We start from the raw sequence: 27,531 nt of genomic DNA on the forward strand, positions 1-27,531 counted from the left end.
GTGTGTGCATGTGTGTGTGTGTGCGTGTGTGTGTGTGTGCGCGCAGCCTCATATGTGAGCGCGTTTATGATGGATCTGTGAGTGCTTTTCTGACTCAAGACGGATAATAGTTTATTATTCTACCAATTCTGTGGGTGTTTCGTCAGTGGAGAAGGATGTTGTAGAGGATGTTGGCTGTGTATGTTCAAAATGTCTGCATAAATATTACGCTATAGGGCTCCTTCATGCTATAAAAATAGATCTCAATTAGTTGGAATAGGGAAAGTTATTTATTTTAGTAATTACGTAAAAAAAATTTTAACTCATATACTGTTTATATTATGGCTGTGTTCCAGTTGCAGTCGGAAAAGGGAGATTCTGACTTCCAAGTCAGAAGAATCAACTCAAACAGCCCCTAAAGTCGGACTTCGCACTCGGAAAGTTGGAGACGTTTTTTTAAGGTCGATTGTCGGATCCAATTTGGCGGCTCCTTGCATCAACACCACTAAGTTGTGATAAACACGTTTATTTTACAAGACGCAGTTGTTAGAATGTATCTAAAATCAATGTTACATGTAGCGACTTCAACTCTGAGCCAAACAAATTGAAAGAGGTGTTTTGCATGTCGGAAGAACAGCTTTAAAGGACGTTCGAAAGAGTTACTACAAAGAAAACAACAGCTTTCCTGGCCATCGCCATATTGGAATCCCAACATTTTTTTTTTTTTTTTTGGTTTTCTTGGAATCCAGACTTCTCCTACTGTGTTTAACGCAGTTAAATCGGATGTCACGCCATCCGAAGCCCCTAGTTCCGAGGTAAATGGAACGCAGCATAAGTGCACACATTCATAATCTGTGTTTATGTTACTTTTCATGATTATGGCTTACAGCTAATGAAACCCATATTTTTAACACAGAAATGTTGCGTTATGGAAGACGGCTGCGTGGACAGTTGTTCAGCAGACAGTGACTGACCACTTCCACAAGCAGAGTAGGCCACAAAGGCTCATAGCTAAAGATGCTGGCATTTTCGCAGACTGCAGTAACCAAGAAAAAAATAATGGAAAGTTTAGTGGAAGGAGAAGTGCAATAAAGTATATACATTTGACAATGAACTGTAAATAGTAATCTTCTTGTGGCTATCAAAGACCTAAAAGCTGAACAAATACGTTACATAAATCCTGAGCACAAGTCAGACGCTTTTTTTTTACAAACTGAGCTTAAACATTTTAATTTAGACTTCTCTTAAATATTCTGGTCCATGTCTTATTAAAACATTCTGTACTAACATTTGTTTTCTAGAATAAGCTGACATTATCTAAGTACATCACATCTCTCTGTTTAGCAGTGCATTATACATTGGTAGTGGAAGGGAGAGATAAAGGGATGAACTGATAAAGTAAAGAGGCAAGGTACGAAAAAAGCAAAGATACGAGAAAGAAAGGATGGATGAAAAGAACTGAGATAGGACACATGAGCAAAATAGAAGGCCATAAAAAGGAAATAAACAAAGAAGGGAAAGAAGCTAGGGCAGAATTGTGGTAGGACACAAGGACCAAAAGCAGCAAGGAAAGATACACTGAGAGAAAGATTTTAAGGTCAAAAAGAAGAAAAAAGCTGGAGGAACTTTAAGGTCAAAGGAAGAGCTTCAAGATGAAAGGCAGAGGCCCTAAATCAAGCAAGAAAGAAGGGAACGGAAAAAAGACAAAGGAAGCGAGCAAGGAGGGACAAGGAGATACACAAGGAAGCTAAGATAGAAGAAAGGAGCAACAGGGAGCAAACAAAGAAGGAAGGAAGGAAGGAACGACACAAGGAAGAATGAAAAGGGTAGAAAGAGGAAAAAGTGAAAGGAAGGACGACATTTAGACAGTTAGGACATTTTCACCTACTCCTATTTACCATACTGATCTGGATTATGATCCGGACCTGGAAAACCCTGAAATCCAATTCCAGATTTTTTCCAGACTGTCAGAAAAGTATAAACTTTAGAGAAGTAGTTCTTACGCATCCTAATGGGTAAAGCTAGAACAAACAAGCAACGTGTCCCGATTCTGTGCCATTTCTCTGCCACAGATTCACAACGGTCAAAGGTCCAACGTAAAAGAACTGAAAACGGGAAGAAAAGACCGTCAACGTCATATCTCGTACCCGAGCAACACTAACAAGCCTTCACACCAAACCCCCCCCCCCCCCCCTCCCAGGATTATGCCGGGATTTGAGTCAACATCGGATTTGCAGAAAGGAGGATGATACATTTATCTTTCCCTTTCTTCTCCCCCTCAACACTTCTTCCCCCAGCTTTCTTCTGTCTTGCATACATATATATATATGTGTGTGTTTCTCTCTTTTCCCCGCCTTTTCTCTTTCTCCAGCTCTCACTTTCTCCGTCTAATCACTGAGACAAGTCTTCTGGGCTTTCTGGCATTCAGCTCCAGTGGCAATGAGGACAGAAAAAAAAAAAAAAAAAAAAAAAAAAAAGGGAGGAGAAGGGAGAGGAAGAAAAGCACCGCTGTCAGTTCCTCTCCTCTTGCTCCATGGGACTGGAAGGACAAAAGCTTTGCCTGACAGGCCGGATTCTATCCCCGCTCAGCCAACATGTCATCGGCCTGTGCCGCTGCCGCAGAGCCGCGTGTAGCCTTTTCACGTTCCGCCGTCGCTTAAGGATAACGTAACGCGCCGAGATTAGTGCATGATGCGCCGAGAAAAGGAGCAGCAAGGCAGCGGCCCGTGCTCGGCGTCATTAGTCTGCGTGGGTGTGATTATAAGTTCGTGTGCGTTTTTCCATTGTACATGCGAATCGGCGTGTTGCCTGTCAATGGAGCAGAATGAGGCAGAGCCGCAATGATTTCAGGGAAGCGGGCAGTCGAGCTCTCCCCCCAATGACATGCGACTATCACGGCTGAAAGACAAGCATGCTCCGCACTGTCTAATGACCTACTGCACAAAACTATTCATGGAGAATGCTGCGGGGGACCCGGCAGAGATGTTAGATTTACTGTTCAGTGCAAAGAGTAAAAAAAAAAGAAAAAAAAGGGAGCAGCAAGAGAGCGGATATGCGGCTGCCACTTCTAGCAACATTAGCCGCGGCCTCTCATCACATCAGACTTGACAGACAACACCATAAAGGGAAAGTTCACTTACATTTGATGTGCCATTACCAGAAAGCTGTGATATCCTCTCCTAAATCATCTGCACTTTGCCATAGAATAAGTAGGAAGCGGCACTATAACAGCTGACGGATTTTAATTGTGTTGCATGGATGGAAGTTAGAGTCGTGCTGAGCTTTAGCTGTGGGGAATTCCCATGTTTTATCGTCCTATGAAATCGCTTAATTGAAATAGATGAATTCTTGAACTAGATGAGCTTAGCCCTAAATTCTTTTCAGGCTAATCAGAAGGTGGATATTCTTCTAATATCTTTTAAAAATCATAATCTTCAAAGCTGTTAATAACGCGGTTTTTCAAAATAAAGCGATGTCCTTCCTAATTGAGGGTTGTGGTTGGATTACGCACGGGGGATTTTCAGGGTATAATAACCTTGAGTAAAGACACGATAGTTTTACCGTATTACATTATTAATAAAAAACAGAAAACTAGCATTCTCACTGCTGTAAAAACAGGGTGGCATGCTCACTAACTGAGGTATAATAATGTTGTGGCGATCGTTATCTCCACTTATGCATCTCTTTCTACCACATTTCTTCCTTCCATATAACTTTCCTTTAATACACTTAATATGCACTTGGTGTGGGTTGCCCTATTTGTGCAAGCTGTTAATGAGAGTAAGCTGGACAACTGTCAAGTCAGCGCTCCTTTTCCTGATCGTGTATGCCATAATAGGATTTGTTGGTGAGCACATCAGCAACAAATCATCGTGGGACCTCCAAGAGGTGTCTTGCGACCCCCCCGGGAGTTCCCGACCCCAACTTTGGGAACCCCTGCTATACAACGTGTCAAAAGTACCTGACCTATCTTGCTGGCCTCTTTAAGATGCCAGCTTCCTGCAATATTTTACTTGTCATGCCCCTCTGCTGCTGCTGCTGCTACTGTCTGCTTGCTCTCCCTTGTCTGCCGTTTTGCAGCCCCCTCCATCACGCCAGCAGCCACCCAAGGGCAGCAAGGTCAGAGACCACCTTCAATCCCCTGCCACGCAGGTGATCATGTTCAGCGGTGCAGATACTCATCACTTGATGATATGTTGAGCAACTTGGACGTGGAGTGATGAAGCAGAAGCCGAGATGCCAAACCAAATCCTATTCTACATTCCTTATTAAATATATTTAAACATTTACACGCGAGTGTTCTGACCAAACTGTGGTTTTGAAATCGTGTTAACCTAATTCCAGTCGAATGATAGGTGGACCTCCTGTAGTTTCTACGCCGTGGCGGTAGGAATATTTTCAAACAGATGGTAGTTATGGATATCCAGACCATGTTTTCAAAGTAACAGCCCCGATCTGTTGTTGTAAAGTGCACAGGATCTCTTTGAGGGAATAACCTGGAAATTACTAGGAGGTAAATGAGTATACATGGGCCTTTCATGCCTCTTCATAATCAAGACATCAAAGAAGTTACATGATAGGCCTTAAAATCCTTTGCATATGTGATGCTCCAAATGTATATTGTGCTCTGGGGCACACTAATGGATGCGCATCTTTATGTAAAACTGCCTCACCCCCAAAAGCCCAAACAACTACAACTCTACAATTTCTCCTGTGTGTGTGTGTCTGCCAAGTTTGCCTGCTAAGCCTCTTACCTGCGAGCATATTGGCATCACCGGGAGTCATATAGGTTCATTTATCTGGAAGATGCCTGGACAATATATAGGAGAATGAAACGATTTGTAACAGTGGTTGATGATGATGATGATGATAATGATGATGCAAGTGTGTATGGGGAAACAGGGAGTTGTTATTACGTGAGGATTGCGCGTTTGAGCACAGAGGGATATTTGACAAAGTGATGTAGCTTTAATGGGTGTTAAACGTAGGTCTTTGTTCGGGTAGATTTGAGAGGAGAGAAATTAACTGTAGTTACGATCTTTGATTTTTACAGATCAGACATACAAAGGCGCCATGCTGAGCTCAGAGCACACACTGATTCTAACGTGCTGTTTGGAATTACACATCACTGAAGACGTGGCACAAGCAAAAATCACGAAGAAACAGCTGCAGACGCATACGTCACGTGCGGCCACGTGCACACAGAACACGATGGGAGGCCTTTATAAGCGCAGAATGTCAACAGAAAGTGGGACTCTTCCACAACTACCTGTATCAAATGTGTGAAGAGCATTTGTGAGCATATCTGAATGGCACAACGAGAAGCTTCAAGATGCCAACAGAACCGCATCCACTTTAAAAGATAAAGGTGACACCCTGAGGTTTCCAAAGACCATCTGTCTACAAACACACAACAAACAGGACCGGTGACATAGGGCTGCCCTGTTGGAGCCCAAACCATACTAGGAAAAACAAAACTAAAACACCACCTCTTTTGGTTATATAAGGACCGGAAAGGGCTCAGAAATACTCCAAAGCACAACATGACCTGTAGCATTCACTGGAGCGCTTCACAGCTGAGAGTAAAGCGGCCAGAATGAGAATTGGGACCTCTGAGTCTGAGGTCATGGTTCTTAACCAGAAAACGTGGACTGCTCTTTCTGGACTGGGGGTGAAGCAGAATAATTTGCCTGTCTCGGTAGGGTAGCAGATATTAGGAAAACATGTAACTGCAATGACAATGTGGCTTTGCGTTTCAGCAACATTTTCCTGCACTTCTCTTTTTCACTATGTCCCCATTATTCCTGGCACTAAGGCCAATGTACAGATTGACCATCAAGGGCAGCGAAAGTCCCATCCTTTGGCCAAATATTATTGGCATGCAAAGCATAAATACATGTTACTTGAAGCAGAAGGGCCAACCAACAGTAATTGCCATGGGCGGTTCTAGAGAGGGGCAAACAGGGGCCTGTGCCCCAGTAGAACTGGTCCTGGCCCCTGTACTGAAGACAATAGTAAATCCTTTTCTAGTGATGATCTGAACTGGCACAGAAACTATAACTGATTGCTCCCTTGGACAAATTTTATTATTTACCTTTAACAATCATTTAAAAATTAAGCCGTTGCACTTTAAGCTTCTGTTCCAGAGCCACAAGTGGCTCCAGCTCACTTAATGTATTAAGCTATACAATATTTTCATGTTTTTTCGTTTTTCATTCTTTTGTTGTGTGACCCCATGAAAAGGCATTGGCCCCACCCTGCCCCCACCCCTGCTAAAATTTGGTCTAGAACCGCCACTGGTAATTGCAAAACTGCACACACTGAGTCTTGCAATGTGATTCAACAAATTATGCAGCTCCACGTCTCAGTGTGTTGTGTGTGGGTTATGGCAGAATCGGGGCTTAGTCCGCAATAATGAGGTCTTTATTCCTTTGGCGCTGAAGAAGAAATTAAGCTAAATGATATAGGTTTCCATTTTCAGGTGCATCTATGTTATTAATCAGGAACCGGGAGAACAGGATACTGAACAAAATGGAGAAACAGACAACTCTGACATTAATCTCTGCAGGAGATTAAGAGGCTAACCCTCTTCAATGATCAAGATCAGTAATTTGAAACAATTCCACCATTTACTTCCGATTTGTGTTCATGGCTAGGTTTAGCACTCTTCGTTTCAGGCTGATGAAAACATTGAAGACGTACAAACAAAACAAAAGTCAAAAAGCCTTAAAACCGTCAAGTGAAGGGTCAAACACAATTTTTTTAAATATCAAAATTCCACACTTCTTTTCAGGGATCCAGTTCCAAATTTCTTAGTACTTCTCTTACATAAACAATTTATAATACACAATTTTACTTTGGATTAAATGATAAAAAATCACTAGAATATATATAGTAATTTTTAAACAGTAAATGGAAATTCTTAAGCAGTTTGTGCCGAAAGCAAAACTGTTGTAAATAATTTATCTTCCAGTGGAACATGATGCCCCTTCACGCGTGCACTAAAAACCCAAACCAAGAAGACCAGCAGCAGTCCTCTTCACATCTGCAACACATGTTAATGCAGGCAGCACAACTGCGCACACCCTCTGCCGTTAAATCCTCGACACACGCTGTTTTGCTCCTAACTCGATGCCGCAGTTATCCATTTGGCCTATTAACCATAATATGGTAATGGAACTTGCTCCGCTCTCATTGCCCAGGCGGGAGTCAATATAATTGACCGGACCGCGTGAGTCACTCCCCTGTGTTTTCTGTTTGCGAAGACATGCGTAGTGTTTTCAGCGCCGTAACACCTGTTGAATAGCTGTTGTCTCGTTACCCAATGAAAGCAAAGAAACAGAGGAAGAGGGAGGGGGGGAAAAAAAGGCGTCTTCCTCTGCTGCGAACAGATGGCATGCATGGTGCACTGAAGGGTCCATTCAGCCCCTGTGCTGCACAATGGGCTTAGCAGGGAAGTCTGTGTCTTGCGCTGGAGTCGCTTTGGATACTCAGTGTGTGCTCCTCTGTACATCCTTTCGCACACTTTCGGGATCCTAGACTGATGCTGACAGTTTTCACATTAGTGGCATCGACTTAGCGAAGTAACATGACAGGGGTTTTTGCATTATGGTAATGATAAAATGTTTTTCCTGCTGCGGCAGGAAGGACGGTGTCGTGTGTACAAATTACACTTCAGCATCAAAGTATATCAGGTTTTCAGCGAGTCTCTTTTAAGTCTCTCAGGTGCACACTTCCTCCTTTAGATCTGAATATGTTCCCAACCTCTCTCTCAGGCTAATGACACTTGAAAAAGAGGCTCTCCGTGTGCAAAATCACAATACGCTTTTCTGATGGATGGGCAGGCTGCTCTTCTCCCCGTTGCCGAGTTTTACAGAATAACACGTTATTGTTGTAAAGATTGGGCCATTAAGAGTTTTTAAATCGCACAGAGTCTCCTCGGGGAGTTTTTTCAGGACCGTAATCACGTATGTCTAAAGGTCTGTTTAAAGCAGAACAGCTCACGCTCATGTCAGAACGATTTACTTTTTGGGAGAGCCAATTTAAATGCCAATTACCACTGTGAGAGTGGCTTTGATGTATTACGAAAGCCTGCCCTGACAGTGACTGGTGTATGAAGCGGAGCAGGAACAAACGGCACCCCCAGGAACGGCAGTGTGAGAATGAAGTGGACTTGACATGTGGGGAAGGTGGAGAAAAGAAAAAAAAAAAAGGCGCCTTTATTACGGCGTGAATGAAAGCCCCTTCATGACAAATGAAAACGCGGTCCCTTAAATAATGACGCCATTAAAAATGTCACACCAGACAATGGCGGGCTTTTGTTTCACTTTGGTGAAATATGCTGCACAGGTTGGATCTGCCAGCGTCAGTGAGAAGTAACAAATTGTTCAAATGAATGGAGACGAATGATGATGATTAGCCTAATATTAGGCTTTGTTTGCGGGATTCAGATTCCTCCTCTGCTTCAGAGGAAGAGTGGGTGTGCACGACTGATAGAGCCTATGTTGGCACGCGTAGCTGCTGCTCTCACATCTGTTTTGTCAGAATCCACAGTTTCTTGTTTGAAAGAAGAACAGCAAGAAGTGCCTTGACCAGCACAATGTTGTGGTGTCTTCCATTTTTATTTCATTCCATCCATCCATCCATCCATCCATCCATCCATCCAGCTTCAGGTATTATTTGATACCATGATTGGCTAAAACCAACCTGTGGTAGGTGGGCACTAGGTGTCGCTTCACCCAATCAGCTCAGAAAGTTCTGCTGAACGTTCCTCCTTTCCCTGAAAAGATTTGATGGAACCAGACCCAGACTGATAATAAATAAAACTAAACCGAGAGTGCTACACATATATCAATCTGGCTTGCCAGGTTAATTTAAGCCAACCTATTTGAAAAAGTAATTTTGCCCCAATGCTCATGATTGGTTGTGCCACCCTCAGCAACTGCCAGTAAGAATTTGCGGTGACTTGTGAGGAGTCTTGTGGACGTCAATGTGGAGGAATTTTGGCCACTTTGCAGAATTGTTTCAATTTAGCTACTTTGGAACGTTTTGAAACAATTATGTCCTGTTCAAGGCCAACTCGTATCCATTGGGAACTGGACTTTGACTAGGCCAATCCAAAATGTTCCAGTTGTTTTTAATCTTTAAGGTAGCCATGGGTAATCATTCAGGTGTGCTTTGGATTGTTGTCAAAATATTTAATATTTCAATATGATCTTCACAAAAAGAAAGACTACCTGAAGGCCTCAGTGTCTCCCCTCCCTTGCAGCAGATTACCTGATGGCTGAGATTTAAAGCAATTAACTCCTGCTGGAAAACTTTAACTTTTGCAACATGACAAATTTGTAAAAAAAATTGAAAAAAAAAAGAGGGAGGGAGCTTTTGTGACCTGCTTGGTCGAAAAGGCAAAGGCTGTCAAACTATTTTGTTTAATTAATTATACAGGTAGTCTTACCCATAGTCATCTTATGGAGGTCTCGTTTTAAGAGCAACCTGTAGTCCTGTTATTTGGAGGTACATTTTCTGTGAAAGAGCGAACAGGAAAGGCTAAAGGATGTCGATGAGCCCTCCTGAAAGCTGTGGCTAGAAGGCCAATTAACTCTACAAACCTGGCTAAGCATCTTAAAGACTCGGATGTTTATGAGGAATTCCAAACACTCAGTTAGGGTTAGTATAACAGCAAAGTATGAAAGCTTGCCTGATGGCATAAGCTAATGCTATATTTGGCTATACGTCTTATTTAACAGACTGCGTGCTCGTTTGTCTTTGGGAAACACCACACACGCTAGGATATTGGGGCAAGACAATCCAACATGTTGAATATCCCCAATTTGAACCTGGAGCGGTCCCGACGTTCCTCCGAGCAGACCCGATTGCATTTAACACGCCACATATGGCAGGGTATTCTCTTAAGATTATTTTAAGAGACACGCCAATAATCAGCGACTCTCGGAAGGGGAAGATCGGGTGAAAATGGGGCAAATCAATCCTGCCATGTGAACCAGCCTTAAGTCGACCAGAAAGAATTCGGCTTTCTAAAGCTGATAACCTCAGAAAATATGATGCAAAATTACCAGAAACACATAAACTGAAGAAGGGTTGCTGCACATAATTTCAACAAAATGAAACAGCCTTGTTTACACTGTTAAGAAGCTGGTTTCCCAATTATGTGTTCAACTGAATCCCAGTAACAAAGTTTTGTAATAAATTTTAACCCTTCTAGCAAACGCCAGCTTGCTTGCTGTTTAGCTAAATAGGAAAATCACACTTTTAGGTTATCTTTGTTTATACTGCCATACTGTCATACTGCCAGCTTGTATGACACAAACTCAGTATAAATAATAATATTTAATTCAATTCACTTCAATTTTATTTATTTAGCGCCAATTCATGAAACATGTCATCTCAAGGCACTTTACAAAGTCAAATTCAATCATATTATAAAGATTGGGTCAGATTATACAGACTGGTCAAAAGTTTCCTATTTGCTGTTACAGAATATATATTTATGATATTTTCAGGAAACAGGAGGTAGACGGAAAATCGTGCATCCACTTGGGAGTGCCTACTACCGGCAAGTTATCATCAAGTTTAAGACTGGAAGGTCTAAGGTTGTGTAGCAGAAATCAACTATTCATAATAGGACTTCAGACCCCTAGAAGGGGGTCAGAACGTTGTTTGTTCTTAATGTTTTACTGCTACAAACAATGAGTAGAAAGCAAAATGCTAACTGACTGTACTTGTTTTCAAGGGAGGCAACCCAAATCCCATGTTAAACACATTCATTTAATTTCAAATTAACTGGAAATGCCGCAGCCGTTTTATGAAAGCCCAAAGATTTCAGGGCTGAGTTTAACTCCCAGCGCTAGAACCGTTCCACACAGCAAACCAAAACAATTTAACCAAGGAAGGCCAAAATGATAATTTTCTTAGTGAGAGCGTGGTCTGAATGCATGTGTCAGCGTGACTCAGCGCTGTGATCATAGACATGCTGGGATGAATCATTTTGTGAATGCGGTTGGAGGGTAAATGGGGAAAAAAGAGATAGAAGTGCAGCTCCCACAAACGTAGACTATGCATCATTACAAGTAACAATAATCCTTGTATGATTTGGGTTTTATTTAAAGCTATTAATCTTATTTTTGACAGTCTTTGAGGTCACTCGCTCCTAAAAGGTCTGATATTTGCGGGAAATGTGTATCCATGCATCTATTCCACTCTCCTAATCAAGGATATGACAATGGACAAATGTGCCCAGTAAGTTAAACAATGGGTTACTAAGGTAATTACTGTGACATTTATTGGTTACAAAAAAAAAAAAAAAACACTCACAACCGAGGTTACATGATAATAAAATATCTTTTCTGTAGCAAATGTCAGCTACTTTATCAAATATAAGTGTGACATTTTATCATCACAATATGCATGTGTGTAAATACTTGTTTGTGATGCATTCATTGTTGGCAAGTCAATGCATGGCAATGTAATATTTAACCTGTTGCGTGGGGTCTCCCTGCAGTAGATGCCCAGGTCTGAAAGTGATGACAGTGCCAAAGATGCTAAAGACCTCAGAGTATTTGGAAGCACAGAGAAGAAAGAGAAACACAGGGAAATGGAGATGCATTGCCACTGATGCCGTTGTCGCAATATTCAAATTAAATCATTTAAAATTACACATATTCACATTTAAAATTTCCATTCCAAACATGATTTTCCAAAATTGTGCAACTCTAGTCAATCATACTGGGTATCAAAACTTAAATGTCAACAAAATTAATTTCAGCTGAACAAATGAGAGGAGATTTCTATATTTGCAAAGGCTTAAAATTTGTTAAAATAAAAAAAAAATTAAGACTTTAAAATCAATACGAACCAAAAAAAAAAAGAAAAAAAAAAAGAAAACCAGAATCAAATTTACAATAAATAAGAGCTAGGCATAAGAGCCTGTTTAGTTCTCAATGCGTGCTGTCATTTTATTGCCCACAGACTCAGGTGTATCCACACAGTTAAGCGGTTACCTCATACCCTTTTATTTGGCTCAAACACATGTCTAAACAATGAGGACAGTGCTGCCTTTGTCTGACCTGACTCGCCAGATGGATGTAGTTCCACCGAGCTCCATACGGCTCCACGTGCGTGTGTTAGCCATGGAGGTCAATTTAAATTTTTGGACAGTGGCATGGGTCTCCTTTGCTCTGGGCTTGAAGGTATGGGAGCACTTGGACAAAGTTTAAAAATGTAAATGTTAAACGAGATCTGGCAGAGAGAGCTAGCATTGTATACGATGGACGATATTAACTGTAATCAACCACGTGTTTTTATAAAGTTGAGTTATATTCCACTCGCCACACCCAGGCCTGACCACAGCTGCCCGACCGATACAATTAAGAGACGACTTCAATACAAGCTTTCTAACATCATGATGTAGGCTAAACAACCTCACAAAAGAAACAGATCATGTCCCAATCTAAAGAAACTACAAAAACTGATGAGAAACAATGTCATTGACATCTGTCTGTCTGTGTGAAAAGGGTTACAAAGACATTCTAAGGCTTTGGGACTCCCACTAAGCTCAGTGATAGCTACTATCCACAAGCATGGAATGGAGGTGAACCTTCCCTGCAGTGGCATGTCTAAAAAAATCATTCCAAGAGTATCTCAACAAGTCATCCAGGAGATCAAATAGGAATCCTGATTAACATCTAAAGGTCTGCAGGCCTCACTTGCCTCATTTGTGGTCAATGTTTAGGATTCAACGACAAGAGAGAACAAGAAAGAAATAAGAGAGCTGGCATCTATGGGAGTGCTTCAAAAACAAAACCCCTACTAACTAAAGAACATTAAGGCCCAACTCTTATTTGCCCAAAAAAAAAAGCCTCTATGAATTGTTCGGTTTGTGCCCCATAACACGGCGTGTAAAACTGACGGCATTTTGTTTGGAAAAAGATTATCGTAGCAGCTGTGTGATGGTCTCAGACTGATTTAGGGATTCAGGATCTGTTCGATTTGCTGTAACTGATGGATTTTTGATTTCTGATATTTAGTAGATCATTTTCTGAGCTTTCCTAAGTGCAATTGCACTTGTATGCAGATCAGAATCAGAATCAGAAACAGATGAACAATGATCTAGAAAACATCAGTAAGTCTACTTCCATCCATCCATTGTCAGTACTCTCAGGTCTCCAGTCAATCACAGGGCAACACTGAGACACACAGGACAAAACAACCATCCAGGTACACACTCATACCTAAGGACATTTGGGACAGACCAATTAACCTGTGTGGAAGGAAGCTGGAGTACCCAGAGAGAACCCAGGCATGCACAGGAAAAACATGCAAACTCCATGCAGAGGGTTACCAGGGCAGAATTCAAACAGCCATGCAAGTCATGCAAGCCAAGCACGTCAACTTGTACATGGATAAAGCAGTAAATTAATTAACGCTTCTGAGCGGCCTCGTCAAAGTCCGGACATGCGTCTCTTCTGTGATGTTGTGGTATGACCTTAAACAGGCCTGAAAACACTTGAATGTGCCTGAATTGAAACAATTCTGCAAGGAAAAGAGCGGCTCTAGATTCCCCCACGGAGATGCAAATGACACCAAGTCATTCTTCTCAGACACTATAATCCTGCACCTTACAGGCTGTCTCAGTGTGCTGTGGGAAGAAACCCAGCATCCTAATATCATAACTCATAACTGCTTATGGTTAAGGCGGACGTGTATTATTATCACGCTGTGGAAATATTTAGAGAGAAGAGTAAAATCCACACCGCACCAGATGGCTTGTGATGCCTTCACCGCCATAGGAAACCATTTGGAAAAGTTGATGCAACGGAAAGCGTGTACATCAGGGGTAATGTTACGCGTATTACCATGACTAAGGGGAAAAGTCTTGACAACAGGAGTTAGCTCAAACTCCCGCTGGGCATTGGTGGTGGTTGGGGGGTGGGGGTGGGGGGGGTGTTAGTGCTGGGGCAGATGGAAAGCAAAGGATGATGACCAGATGTGAAGCTTTTCAAAGCTTTTCCTTAATCTGCTGCTGATGCCATGTATTCCTTTCTTCACACCCACCCTTACAAGCCTATTAATAATAACTCTGACAATAAGGCCTGTAATAAATGGATGTGAGGGGAAAGACGACAGGCTAATTAATAAATATGGAACTTTTTGGGGGGGGATGATAAATGTTCAACAAGTAGTCAAAGCCGGTGTGAGCACACAAACTCGGAGCTCGGGAAGCTGATGAGATGTGAACCGAGAGCTGTGAGAATAAAAACAACTGTCTACTCTCTTCAAGGAGCATTTCTCTCATAAGAAACAAGAAACAGGCTCTAATGACAGCTGTAGATTTTGCCTGCTGGGAATGACGCATCTAAATATATGCATAATTTCCCCGTATAACACAAGTTATCGTGTAGAAAAGCTCCCCATTGTCAAAGACTGGCTCCTGGCTCATTCTGTTCCAGATCAAATTGCTGCTCACCCTCTTCCCTCGGATGCACTGCCTCATATAGCATCGGTTGGCACTCCTGCGTCAGTCTTACACAAGGCATGGCGGCCTCGCCAACTCGCAAAGATGCTCCGACACACACACACATCTCACAAATAAAGTAGAAATGAAAGCATAGTGATGAGGCAGGAGAGAAGATGTGTATGCTGAACCCGGGGGGATGCAGAACAATAGTGTAGAAGTTGAGCCAAAGACACGTCAGATTTTAAAGAGAGGTCCTGAATCAATCCGCTGGAGATCGGCCGAGCCTATTTTTGACCGTCATCAGCTCGCATCTCTGATGACGAGTTGTAGGTCAAATTAGGAACATTTTAAATTGTTTTAGAGATGACATAATCAATTAGCCAGACATCTGAATTGCCTAATTTCTTGTTGATGGGCTCTGATAAGTGATCGGCAGGTCAACACTGACCAACCAGAGTCTTTAAGAGATGCACCAATAAATCAGCCGGAGATTAGAATCTGTACATTTTTCCTTTAGTAAGCAGCAGGTCAGAAAGTTAAAATTACAACATGTTTTAGAGATGAACTAATTAATCACCCAGGGATTGGAGCAGCCAGTTTTCTCTAGATTTTTAAGTCGAATCCTGAAAAATCCGATTTTTGAAAACAAACACTTTCCACAGCTTTTGCTCTTTCGAAACCCATCAACCAACAACAGCTAAAATGATGCACTTTGTCCGAGTTTGACAACAACTGGACAAAGGTTAGCAATGCTTTGGTTCTCCAGTGGCAACAATCCTTCATTTTCGCTCTGTTTAATTCAAGACAACTACTTCTATGCTGAAGAACTTTCTGTGCATTTTTCGTCCTGTTTGTAACACGGTCCTTGGGAAAACCAGTTCTGTATCGTTAAATATTGGAATCAGCAGTTCAGTCCTCAAAGAAAACCTGAAGGCGACTTCAACCAGGAAAAGCATGATGGGTGCATCACCCTGTAATCAAATGTTTTAAAACTAACAATGTCCTTTAACATAATATACCCTATAATATATCTTATGGGCACATCAACAGACAGCATTTAATTAGATGCACACTTTTTGAGTTTAATAAGAATGAGGTGAAGGTTATGGACAACTGCTTTAACACATAAATAGGGGGTATCATGCGATTCCTTTATTTTCTGGTGGATTTAAAACGTACTACCTCAATCAAAGGACCTCCCTGCCATTTTTCTCTCCTCTGATGTGTTACAGTCCTTATAATGAAGAACTGGAATCAATAGGTCAGACCTGCACAAAAACCTATAATTGGTATGAGACTGGAAAAACCTCATCCTTGCATCTCTGTGTTTTTAACCCCGATCATTAAATGCATCAAACCCGAAACCTTCGACCATTTTTGGTGAGGGTTAGGGACACACAATTTGGTGCATAAATGGGGATAATCTTGTGATTCTTATATATATATTGTAGTATTCAAAACTACCACCTTTACCAAAGCACCTGAAGCATATTTATTTTCCTGTTTATTGAGTAAAATCGTTAGAATTAATAATTGGAATCGGTGGATGATTCAGAAATTTGTACCGGCCTAGAAAATCTCTATCACAAGGTGATTTGACGGTCTGAAATAAGCGGAGTAGCTTCACGGACCCCGTCCTGAAGACGAAACGCCCTTCCCGTGATAAAGGAAGTGCTTTAACAATGAGACAAAACTGGACAAATTAGCGTCAATGCAGCATGAAAAAGTTCTGACATAACTAATCTGGAGTGGCTGTTATGTAATTCATGTGCAGCGCAGTAATTCAATGCAGCGCATCATAACAACACCCTAATGTGCTGTAATTTCTCCTAATTTCCCTCAAGATCTGAATAAAGAATAAGCTGGTGCATCTGATAAAATGCACACAAAGAAGCACAGCCACCCATACAGGAGTAGAACAGCGATATTCCAGTTGAAGCGGCTCAAATCTACGTGCACAACAAAACGCGCCCTGTATTCCGACTGCTTAGTGTGAAGCACCGTTAACTTCTTCAGCAATATGGACCACGTTTGGATAGAAAGTGGCCATTGCAGACTGGGAGCACCTGACAAGAGCTGCGGTCTTGGAGATGCTCTGACCCCCAGTCATCTATCCGTGACAGTTTGGCTTAAGTCAGCCTCGTTCAACTCCTTATAGGTGTCCCTTTTCCTTCCTAACACATCAACTCTGAGGACAGAGCATTCTCCTGGATCCTAATGCCCACCTATCCGCAGGTGCCATGATGAAGAGATGATCAGTGTCGTTCCCTTTAACCGTCAGTGGTCATAATGTTACGGCTGGTCGGCGTGTAGGAAGGGAAAATGCTGTAAATCTCTGATTTCTGTCTGAATTCTTTAAAAGACAATTTTATTTACTTCTCTGAAACTCACTTTTCAAGAATTTCATTACTAAGAAGAAGTCAGATAATATGTAGCCGAAGTCCCTCGGTAAGAGGTGGTAGATTTGATTCCCCCTCATCATCACCGCATACGTCCCTAAGCTTTATCTGATTTTTCATAACTCCGATCGCAATTTCAATCTCTGGCCAACTGGTTGGTGCATTTCTAGGAGTGATCACAAAATTTCCTGCATGTAGCTTACTCAATACAGTAAATATATTTTGTTTTCAGTGGAGCTTATTTACCAATTATGAATGGTTAATAAAGCAGATACATCGAAATTAATGACATGATTTCTGCAGTATTCAGTAAAGGTAAAGGTAAATCTATGGCTTTTCAAGACCTGTATATGAACATAGTAGTGGATAACGTGACAAAAATGTTTTCACTATAACTGCCAAAACTTTTATTTTAGTTTATACCTCATTTAACCAAGAAAGAACCTTTCAGCTTTAAAAAACTATTTTATAAGTGTGTCTCCATCAAGACCACAGCAGATCTAGGCAGCATTAAAACAAAACTCCATAAAATGTTGACACATTTTAAACCTCAAAGGTCCCAAAAAATATGTCAATAGCTAAAAGGAGTCCAAGGAGTGACGGTCCGGTACGGTCAAAGCATTCAAAGGAACCGATTTATTGTAAAGCAAACAAAAAAATATGATGATTGAAGCATTAAAAGAAAGAGATTTACAGACACAAGACCTCAATAATTTTTTAAAACCTAGTATGGAAAATAAAATATGAAATACTGAAGTGAAGGGGTTTCAAAACTGGTAAATGGAATAAAAAAATTAAGTCAATGTGCAAAGGTAGAGCATTCAAAACAGGCATTTTAATAAATATAGGCCATAGTGTCCAACAAGTTGATGGTTTAATTAAAAAAAAAAATGGCATAGAAAAATCTTGAAGACATTTTTTATGTGGTCCAAAAACACCCATCCTGGCCCGGGGTTTTTTGCAATTTGCAACACCACGGCCAAAGTTATCCCGAAATGCAGGACAAACCTAAACATATGCATATATAAACACAAAATGTGAAAGGACTCAGGACGGATGGGACTGTGAGACTTTTTTTAAACCAGCAGAAACCCCGGTACCAACTGATTTGTTCATGCCTGTGAAGATCTGGTTTGGTTTTGTCTTCACATTTAATTTGGAGACTCTAATCCCTGCGCACTCATCAAAACCAACGCTGCAAATTAGGTTATGTTTCAGTTTGGCTTTGCTGAGACAGTGCTGCTGAGCTGTGCACAAACTGTTGGCTTGAGATCCCAAATAGACCCTGACAGGTATAGGCTACAACCCCAGACAGCAGCTCTGCTGCCCAGGCACCTTCACACAGCTGCTATTTTGTGAACGTTTGTTATCTCTCCCTATTTTGCCTTTCCCTGCAACCACTCTACTCTGAAGTGAACTGATTTCACTCTGCTTTGGCATTTTTTCCCCCCCTATAAAGAAAGGGAGTCTGGGTGTGAGTGCGTTCATTCTCCAGATGCACTGGAAGACTAAAAAAGGGGGGCATGCTTTTTGCATCTTGCTCATCTCAGACAATCATTTTCTTTAAAGGAAGCCTGGCAACGATCAAAAATACACTCAGAGGCGCCGCAGAGCGTTTGTCTCCAAAAAAGAAAAACAGGGACCTAATGATGTTTTACCCTCCCTGCCAAACCGCTACATCCCCCCCACCTCCGATGAGGTGCTTTACAACCGAGCATACGATGCGACCACACGGCCAGCGCTGCTGTCTTACCGGCTGCTGTATGTGGCGAGACGTCCCCCTCCCCGCCGGAGGAAGATGCTGCTGCCCGGGCTGCCGCCGCTGCTGCTGGACCCCGCGCTGGAAATAGTCGCTGCCGGCGGCGGCGGCGGCTCTGCTGCTGCTGCCCGCCACCCGGTCCCTCTTCTCCCGCACGCTGGAGCCTGCGTTTTCTCTCTCCTCGCCGGAGTCGAGGGTGCTGAAGTTCCACACAATGAGGGTCTGCACCAGCAGCACCGTGAGGGCTGCGATCAGGGCGGACCGAGACCGGCGGGCCAGCCTGCGAGCGCAGGAGCCGCAGACCATGTTGGCACGGCGCGCTGCACGGAGCTGGAGGAGCGTCTGCGGCTCTGAGCGAGCGGGGAGGCGGGATGAGAAAGAGTGGAAGTACAGAGGGGAAGCAGCGGCAGCAGAAGAAGAGGAGGAGGAGGAGGAGGAGGTTTTAGTGGAGGGAGGCTGAGCTTTATGGTGGCGGAGGAGGCGAGGAGGAGCGTAGAGAAGGAGAGACAGGGGGGCCACCGTGTGGTGGAAGCCGACAGAAGTGATGCTCCAGGCGCTATCGCTCCACTTCCAGTTCAGTCTCGGCGTGACGGAAATTAGTCCACATTTTAATCTACCAAAAGAGGAATTTGGATGATATCAAATAGGTCCAGGTAATTGCAAATATGGAAATGTTCACTTAGCGTTATTAGAAGGCAGAAAATTACAGGATTACTGCGCCTTTAGGGCTTCTTGACAGACAAGTTAACTGATGTCAACAGGGGCCTTGGCTGTGGGTCCCTAGCCCAAATTTTTTTTGCCTTCGGCACTTTCACCAATTCGTATGTTTCAGTCAACTTTCGGTTGGGCTAAACTTTACGGATTTCATTTTTATATACAGGTTTTCAGGCCTGTGAAAAGTATTTCCCCTTTTGAGTGATTCTTCTGTGTCTGCATTTTTGTTCACAATTAAATGTTCCAGGAATAATCAAACTAATTTTAAATCGAACAAAGATAACCTTACTAATTTCAAAATGCAGCTTAGTTGATGATTTGATGTATTAATGGACGAAAAAATAATCACACCACCATATTTGCTTGATCGTGATTTTTGTTTTTTTGTTTTTAGGAAAGCTGTGTTCAGTTTCACTGACCACAACCAGACCTCATTACCAGATATGCAGGTTCAAGATCACTGAAATAGTAGCCCCATTTCCACTACCCTTGTTGAACCGATCCAGGCCGAGCTCGGTCCGAGCTTGGATCAGTTAACCAAGCCGAGCTTGGCTCTGACGACCGTTTACACATCACGCTATCTCTGTTCCTTGGTTCCTCGCCTCCTAGTGACTATCTGCGGTACTACTGCTGTCTGGGTTTGAAGGCGGCACCAAGCAAATCAAAATGCCCGTAACATTCAGGCAGTTATGCTTGGTGATACGTCGTTGTTTGTGGCGAGTCAGGCGAAGACGGCAACTTTTGGTGAATTTACTTGACAGAGTCGGCTTTTGGGAAGTGGATAAGACAAACGAACGTCTAATAAGGATTTACAGATGCAGGAAACAACGACAGACGCTGAGGTTCATCACAGTGCTAAGCAGAATCATCTCTGGAAAATCGTGTGTCACTGTAGGGAAGCTAGTATTATTATGAATGTCTGAAATGTCAGCTGGCTGTAAGGAGATGACGCGGTCTGATAACCGAGCTAGATAAAAAACGAGCCGAGCTCCCACATGGAACTGGGCTGCATTTAGCGCGGTCTGGCTCGGTTCAGCTCAGTTTGCGTTCCATTTACACTTGATAGTTACCGAGCTCAGACTAGTCACGGCTCAGTTAAAAAAGGGTAGTGTAAACGGGGTAAGTATCTGTCTGACAACATGAAGCAGACTAACAGACAGTGGTGGCTGGTCAATAGGGGGCACTAGGACACCACCCCAATCAAAATTGCAAGACAAAGTGTAAACAGTGAACATAAATCACAAATTCCATGTCTGTTCTTTTAACATATGACTGATATGTAATTTTTCAACATTCCTGTTCCATGTATTTATTTATTTATGTTGTGTGTGTAAGCCTTTGTTGTGGCCAGGTAGATTAGTGTGTATGCACGTTCTAACACGTTTGGCTTCCATGTGACTTCATGCTCATCTCTAATTGGTTACCTAAAGATTCTCCTTGGCCAATCGGCGATTTTGTGTCATTCCTCATTAAGTAAGATTAATTTACCATGTCTGTCCATCAAAGTCACTCCCCTGGCAGCTTAGATGCACAGATGTAAATGTCACCCAAACGTATAAATGCAAACGCAAGGGTCAGACTAAAACAACGACAAGACAGGAAAAACTGGAGCAGCGAAAGAATATTCACCATTATTTACAAAACAATAATGTCACAAGGCTTTTGCTAGAGGAAAGAAAGTGGATAAAGGAACTTGGATGGGACCGACCAGACTTACGTGACTTACCTGTACAGTTTATTGTTGTGTGGTTATCTTTCCCCACACAAAAATAGATAAATCCATAAATAAAAAAATAAAAATTATCACTAGCCACCACTACAAACAGATCTCAGAAAGCAACGCATCCAGGCCCAATCTTAGGAAATTCAAGAGCAAATAAGAAAGTTTTTTATTTTTATTATTTACATCAATCGGTCTAGAAAAAAAAGATGTCTGCATATATCTTTTGGGCCACTAGTTAATCACAGCTACAGCCGTTGTTCATGAATGGAGAAATCATGGAACTGTGATGAACCTTCCCAGGAAACCAAAATTACTTCAAGAGAGCCCAGACATCTCATCCAGGAGGTCACAAATGGTCACATCCACCATGTTTGTTTGATCATGAAAAAATCGTTCAACAATAAGAAAAAAGGCAAAATGGCGTCTCTGGGAGGGCTCCAGCTACATGCTGATGCACATGATCTACTTAGAACCAAGAGCCCTGATCGCAGTGGACCAGAGAAACCATCCTGATACAAAAGTAATGCTTTGTGAAGAAATGTGTTAAAATTAGTTAATAGTATTTGTTGCATTGTTGTGAGAGATTTTCTCTGCTCAGTCACTCTCATTCTGTGGTATATGTTTTATAAGGGTAGTTTCTGGTATCGACTGACCAACGTTAATGAGACTGAAGCTGTTGTAAGATGGCAGTATTCTGCTTCGGTCTTGCCCCGTCTGTGACTGGCCATCAGCTCAAATCTGTGAGGTACTTTGGACGGTCGTCTAGAACAACTGAGATACTGATGGCTTATTATTTCACAGCCTGCTCTTCAGGGACCACCTCAACAAATCCAAACTGTGTGACAATCACATCTGTCCTGCTCTGAAACATCACTGGAATCACAGTGGTACAAGCTGCAAAACTTATAAGCTGCTGCAGAATCCTGAATTTCAACCATAAAATATGTTATGAATTCAATTTATATTCTCACTTTAGCTCTAGACTTCGCTGTCAGTAACGTCTGACAATGTCTGTGTACAGGATTTTCTTATTTCCTTGCCCGTTTTCTCCTTGTTGGCTCATATGTTGCCTCCAGTGTTATTGTGTTGATTTGGTATGAGGTCATCTAGCCTCTGCAGTGCTTTTCCTGTCAGCATTCAACTCAGCAGCCTTTCTCTTTCGTTCTTGTCAGCTACATAAAATTTGGAGTAAATACAGGTATATTACATTTTTTTCCACTTTTCACTGTTTTTTTCCCCCAATCAAGCCATCTGCATACATTTCTCCAACATTAAAAAGACCATACTCCTCTTTGTGGTGCTTTGTTGATTTTTCTGGGCTGCTATATCCAATTTCCATAGGCAGCATTTAGGACCTTGTACTTTAATATTAATCTTTCATGGAGTCTAGGAGAAAAGCAATGAAAATCCCTTTTTGGAAAGGTAAGCTTAAGAAGCTATTTTCAGCTCTATTTATTGTTTCAGGGAAGGGGTCCAGGACCTGACAAAGCCCATCCAAGACTTTATTGAGGGTTTTCTGGAAATAATTTGTTTCTGTCATTGATGTTAAAAGACCCCTAACCTGCGATTCTGAGCCTTATGAATGTTTAACACTAGGTTGTTCTAAAATTACCACTTCCATCTTTCCATTTATCATGACTTGTAATCAAGCTCCATTACGATTTTCTTTGCTTCGTTTTAGCCATGTTACGGTGCCTGCACAAATATTGGCACCCATAGTGAAAACATGAACTCTTCTTAAAGTGTGTATATATATATATATATATATATATATATATATATATATATATATATATATATATATATATATATATATATAATATTTTTAAATGTATTCAAATTAAAGATTGGATTCATGCCTCTGCCGTGACATAATACATCTTAAAGTAAATTTAGCTTTTAGTGCAGGGGAATAAATCCAATCTTTCATTTGAATAAATTTATTCAGCTGGGGGAAAAAGCCACATTAAAAATGCAAAGGCAGATTTCAAATGTTGGTTTCCTTTAAAAGATGAAAAATAGAGATCCAAACCAACCTGGCCCTATGTGAAAAAGTTACTACTTCCCAAACCTAAAAGCTGGCTGTGCCACCCATGGGAGCAACAGCTGCAATGACTCTTAGATTGACCCACTCAAGATGCTGTCAGCCAATGTTTTCTTGAGGTCTAAAGCCTTAGAAATGACTTGTTATACTCCAGATGTTTTTTTTTCTTATCTCCCCTCTGCTGCTCCTGGGTTTCTCTCTCTAGGTGGACGTGGCCAATCGGCTGAGGTGCTCTCACACCTGGTCCTCGGTTCCTCATCTGGCAGGCTGCTTAAAAGGATCTGAGAGGTATACCTTTGACATCAAGGAACTAGAGTTCTCCTTAGTTATGTAATTTATGGTCCCTGGTGGCTTAATTCTTGTCTCACCGGGCCTCATACTCATGATCTTCACCTCAACCACCAGGATAATTCACAGTGGTCACGATGATGTGCTCTGAGAATCCTCAGGACAACCGAGCAATGCTTACCCAGACTTTGATCCTAGACAACAAAAAAAAAAAACACTCCTGGAACTCTGGAAGAACAATCATTGTTTTGTGTACAATCATTTTCACACCAGTTCTTACCACCGTTCCTTAGTCTGCTTGCATTTTGGTCAAAACAAACTTTACAGTTTTGACATGGCATTATATTTCTTTCCAAACTAATGTAAATGACTTTTTTGCATTTTGAAATTTGAGATTTCTTATCCAACATTATGTTATCAGACAGATTCTACTGAAGTGATTGCTTGATTTCTACTTGCATGGCAGCGCCCTGTTGAATGGCAGCGCCCTGCAGGCACCGTGTAAGCGTTGTCCTTGGCAGCATGGCCTCAGTAAATCGTTTCCCCCTTAAATGTTTGTGATGTATGTGATGGCAGTTGTACTGAAACAGTAATTTCCTTCTGGGATTATTAAAGTATTTCTGATTCTGATTCTGAAGGTAGTATGCAATCCTCAGTGTTGTCGTGAAACTGAATGTAAAAATGTGGTTGATTGAAAATAAAGTTTTGCATGGCTTTTTTCCCTATATAAGTTTGAAAACCGCTTTTTATTTTCACTTACCCTCACTGACTTTATCAAAGTAACTAAGAAAGCAAAACTCAAAGAAATCTATAAGAGGGCAAACAATGTTACACATTACCAAAGTTAATCAGTGCATTTACAAAACGTTCCAGTATTACTCCATTCCTTGAGGTATAAATGTGACTCAGGGGGCAGCTTCTCGTAACCTATTACTCCAAATGTATCATTTTTGATGACCTCTGCCTCTTCAACAAAGTCAGTATTTTTCTGATACAATGTACAACATACAAATGAATATCTTTTACACAATCTATATAAAAATGCATAAAACATGGGGAAATTTTATTTTTTGGTCTAACGTATCAATTACGATATAAAGAAAATTTGAACGCTTGACGTTTTATTCCAGCCAAAAAGATTTTCTTTTTCTAAAAATGTGAAGTTTACTCACCATTATCTGTATCGGGCTTCTTGAAAACGGGAGAAACCAGAGCACTTATACTTAAAACCAGCCAGATGTGTAATCTTCACAAATCAAGGAAGAAAAATAGAAAAGAAAAATGTTCATTTAGTTGTCAAAAAACTAGAACTGTGACAAAACCAGCTAGGATGAGGACACAGGTTCATCTTGCTACGCCGCCCAATGAGCAGGGTGGAAAAAGCAGGTAAAGAAATCTTACATCTTATTTCTTTATCAAAAAATATATATTCCAGATCTACAAACAATTAGACATAATAATAATAATCAAAATGTTGCTTTAGAACAAATCACAAAATATGGAAGAATCTCAAAATGACAGTTTGAGCTCTTTGAAGTAAAACTAGATCATCAAAGAAATAGGACTTTTCCCCCTTATAAACTGGGTGCATTTTCCAGTAAGTGGCAGCTAGAAAGGCCCCAGTCTTTGCCTCTACCTCCCTTTTCAGTCTCCTGAAGCCGTTCATGGTTCTCAGGTTTGGCAATCACATAAACAGAGTCACTGTATCTCCTGCAGCAAGCCCCTTTTTCTTCACAGCAGTCGCTTTGACTTGTCATGGTAGGAAAGGCAAAGGTGTTACTAAAAACATTAACCCATGGCTCACTGCTAGTCAAGTCTCTCAGTAAGTCACCGCAGTAAGCCAACGTCAATAGCCAGCAGAGTCGTCATAGTGAAAAGCTGTCATTTTATGCCCCTTAAAGCGGAAATACACCTAAGCTCAACATTTCACAGGCAGCCCGTCTTGTTTTTATCAGTGAGGAAAACTCTTTGAAGCACCTTTAAGGTTTTAAAGGGCTGTTTTTTTTTTTTCAGACCAAACCAGGTGCTTTTGTTCCCTTAACCTCACCATGTACAACATTGATTCATTCCTCCCCTGGAGAAGTTGCCAGTCCATCAGAGGGCACCACCAAGACACACAGTACAGACAACAATACACAAACACTGAGAACCTACGAGGGGAATATAAGGTTCCCAATTAACTAACAGTCATATATTTGGTAAACAGCATGAGCAAGAGTGTCCAGAGAGAAACCACACAGGCATAGGGAGAACATGCAAACTCACGCAAGAGAGAGTCCAGACCTAAGCCCAAATTCAAAGTGACTGGTAAAGGCTGAGCTTGAGTTATTTTGGACAAAAGAATAGGCAAAGGTTTCAGTCTCCAGCTGCACAAAGCTGGTAGAAAGGTGCCACAACAGCCATACCCACAGCGAACAGACGTTCTGCAAACTAGTGGTTCAACGGCCGAATACAAATGCACAATCCACTTTTCAGATCTCTGTGTTAGAATAGGTAAGAATCGTGTATCATTTCTCATTCCACTTTACAATTACGCACTGCTTTGTGTTCATCCGTCACATTTAAAGTTCATTAAACCTTGTGGTTGAACCTGGAAAAAAAAATGTGAAAAAGTATAAAGTGCCTTTAGTAGTTTTGCAAAGCAGTGCAACTCTTGCCAGTCCTGCCAGGATGATGCCCCGACTGTGCCTTTTTTAGACGTATAATATTCAAAGTGTCTATCCAGTCAGTCTTCTCTGCACAATCTTGCTGCTTAACAGTAGCGCTGTCTGAAAAAAGACGAGAGGCTGAAAAGAAGTTTTAAACATTTCCACAACGTTAACATGCAGCATCTGTGCCCAATTTCAGAATGATTCACATTATGTCATTTTACTGCACTGCACACTGTAATTTGCCTGGCTGAATGTACACGTGTTAGGCCCGGGAGGAAAATTCCCCCTCAGAGGAGGCTGCAGTCCATGCCAGACTGACTGACAGCAGCACAATACAAGGAGCTTTCCTGCTTCGGGATACCGTTGCTTCTCACTCCGGGACGGGCCACTCCGGGGAAATAGAAAATCTCTTCACTTTTCCTTCCGTATTTCTTGTCATGAAGTGCACTGTGGTTGTCACTCACATCACTTTGGGTGGATAGTTTATTTTTAATGCCTGACTCATCCACTGTCTCCATCGGAGCAAGGGTTTCACTGTTGATTTTGAATACGAAGTGCAAAAATAATAATTATAACCTTTTTTTATTATAATTTTAGTCGTAGATTCGGGTAACTTAAAGGCATGTTTACCCCATTTATTAAAAAAAGGCAAGTATAATTTCAACTGTTGAATGTCAAATTCTGTGTTTCCCAGTTATCAGTGTTTTTTTTTTGTGCTATTTTTTTGCATCTAGAGCTTGATGTGCATGTTAGGGTTATTGGAGCTTAAAAACAGGGAACACCACATTATATTTATAACAAATCTACAATACTCCGCACAGCCGCAGGAAATCACACGTATGGATGATGGCTTTTCGTTTTGTCGTCCGGCGTCTAGTTATTTTGGATGTAAAAAAAGTTTACCATATAAACAGCCTTATTGTGTTTCTTATGTAGGCACGCACAACGGAGGACAGTGACGTCAGTAGTGACTGAAACAGTGGCAGACTGAAAAGATATGTCTAAAAAGACTTAAATAGATGAAAATGCCTTTTAAACATTTTGTAAAATGTAATTTAAATACATGCAATTTCTGATGAGGAATACATAACGAACAACGGAGGAGATTTTATAACATGAAGGCACTGGGCACAGGTGTCCTGATCAATGTGATAATGTGCTGCCGCATAGATTTTAACAGAAATTAAAAAAAAAAGATCCTGTAAATGGCACCAAGAATACATTTTCTATTGCTTAATTGGATGTCTGGACTATGAGAGCGGGCAGTCCTCAGTGTTGTATATGTAACTGTAGAAAAATACTGTTTATGCATCACCGAAGGTTTGATTCACAGGCCAGCAGTCTGTGTTTAACTAAAGAGCTGTTCTGTGTTTATTAAGGTAATAAATTTCATTTAAGCAGCTCGAGTTTGAAAGTGAAAACTGTCTCCCAGGTCAGACCTAAATAACTGGATTGCTGAAGCTGAAAAACAACACAGAGCAGAGATTCTTTTGAACAAAAT

General features: G+C 41.4%; 1 protein-coding gene and 1 long non-coding RNA gene across 2 annotated transcripts in view; one reads left to right on the forward strand and one right to left on the reverse strand.

Annotated features, from left to right (window-relative positions):
* xylt1 (xylosyltransferase I) overlaps positions 1-19,008 on the reverse strand; it is a 127,714-nt gene extending 108,706 nt beyond the window's left edge. The window contains exon 1 of the mRNA XM_012870222.3: positions 18,605-19,008. Coding sequence (XP_012725676.2) covers positions 18,605-18,916 — 312 coding nt within the window. The 5' untranslated portion in view covers positions 18,917-19,008. The remainder of the gene's footprint in view (positions 1-18,604) is intronic.
* A 142-nt stretch (positions 19,009-19,150) lies between these two features.
* On the forward strand, positions 19,151-23,913 carry LOC118563169. Its single transcript, XR_004931067.1, has 3 exons — positions 19,151-19,263; positions 23,297-23,379; positions 23,497-23,913. It is a non-coding gene; the product is annotated as an uncharacterized LOC118563169 (long non-coding RNA).
* The last annotated feature ends 3,618 nt before the right edge of the window (positions 23,914-27,531 follow it).

Source organism: Fundulus heteroclitus, chromosome 5 (assembly GCF_011125445.2).
Source record: "Fundulus heteroclitus isolate FHET01 chromosome 5, MU-UCD_Fhet_4.1, whole genome shotgun sequence".
NCBI classification, from domain to species: domain Eukaryota; kingdom Metazoa; phylum Chordata; class Actinopteri; order Cyprinodontiformes; family Fundulidae; genus Fundulus; species Fundulus heteroclitus.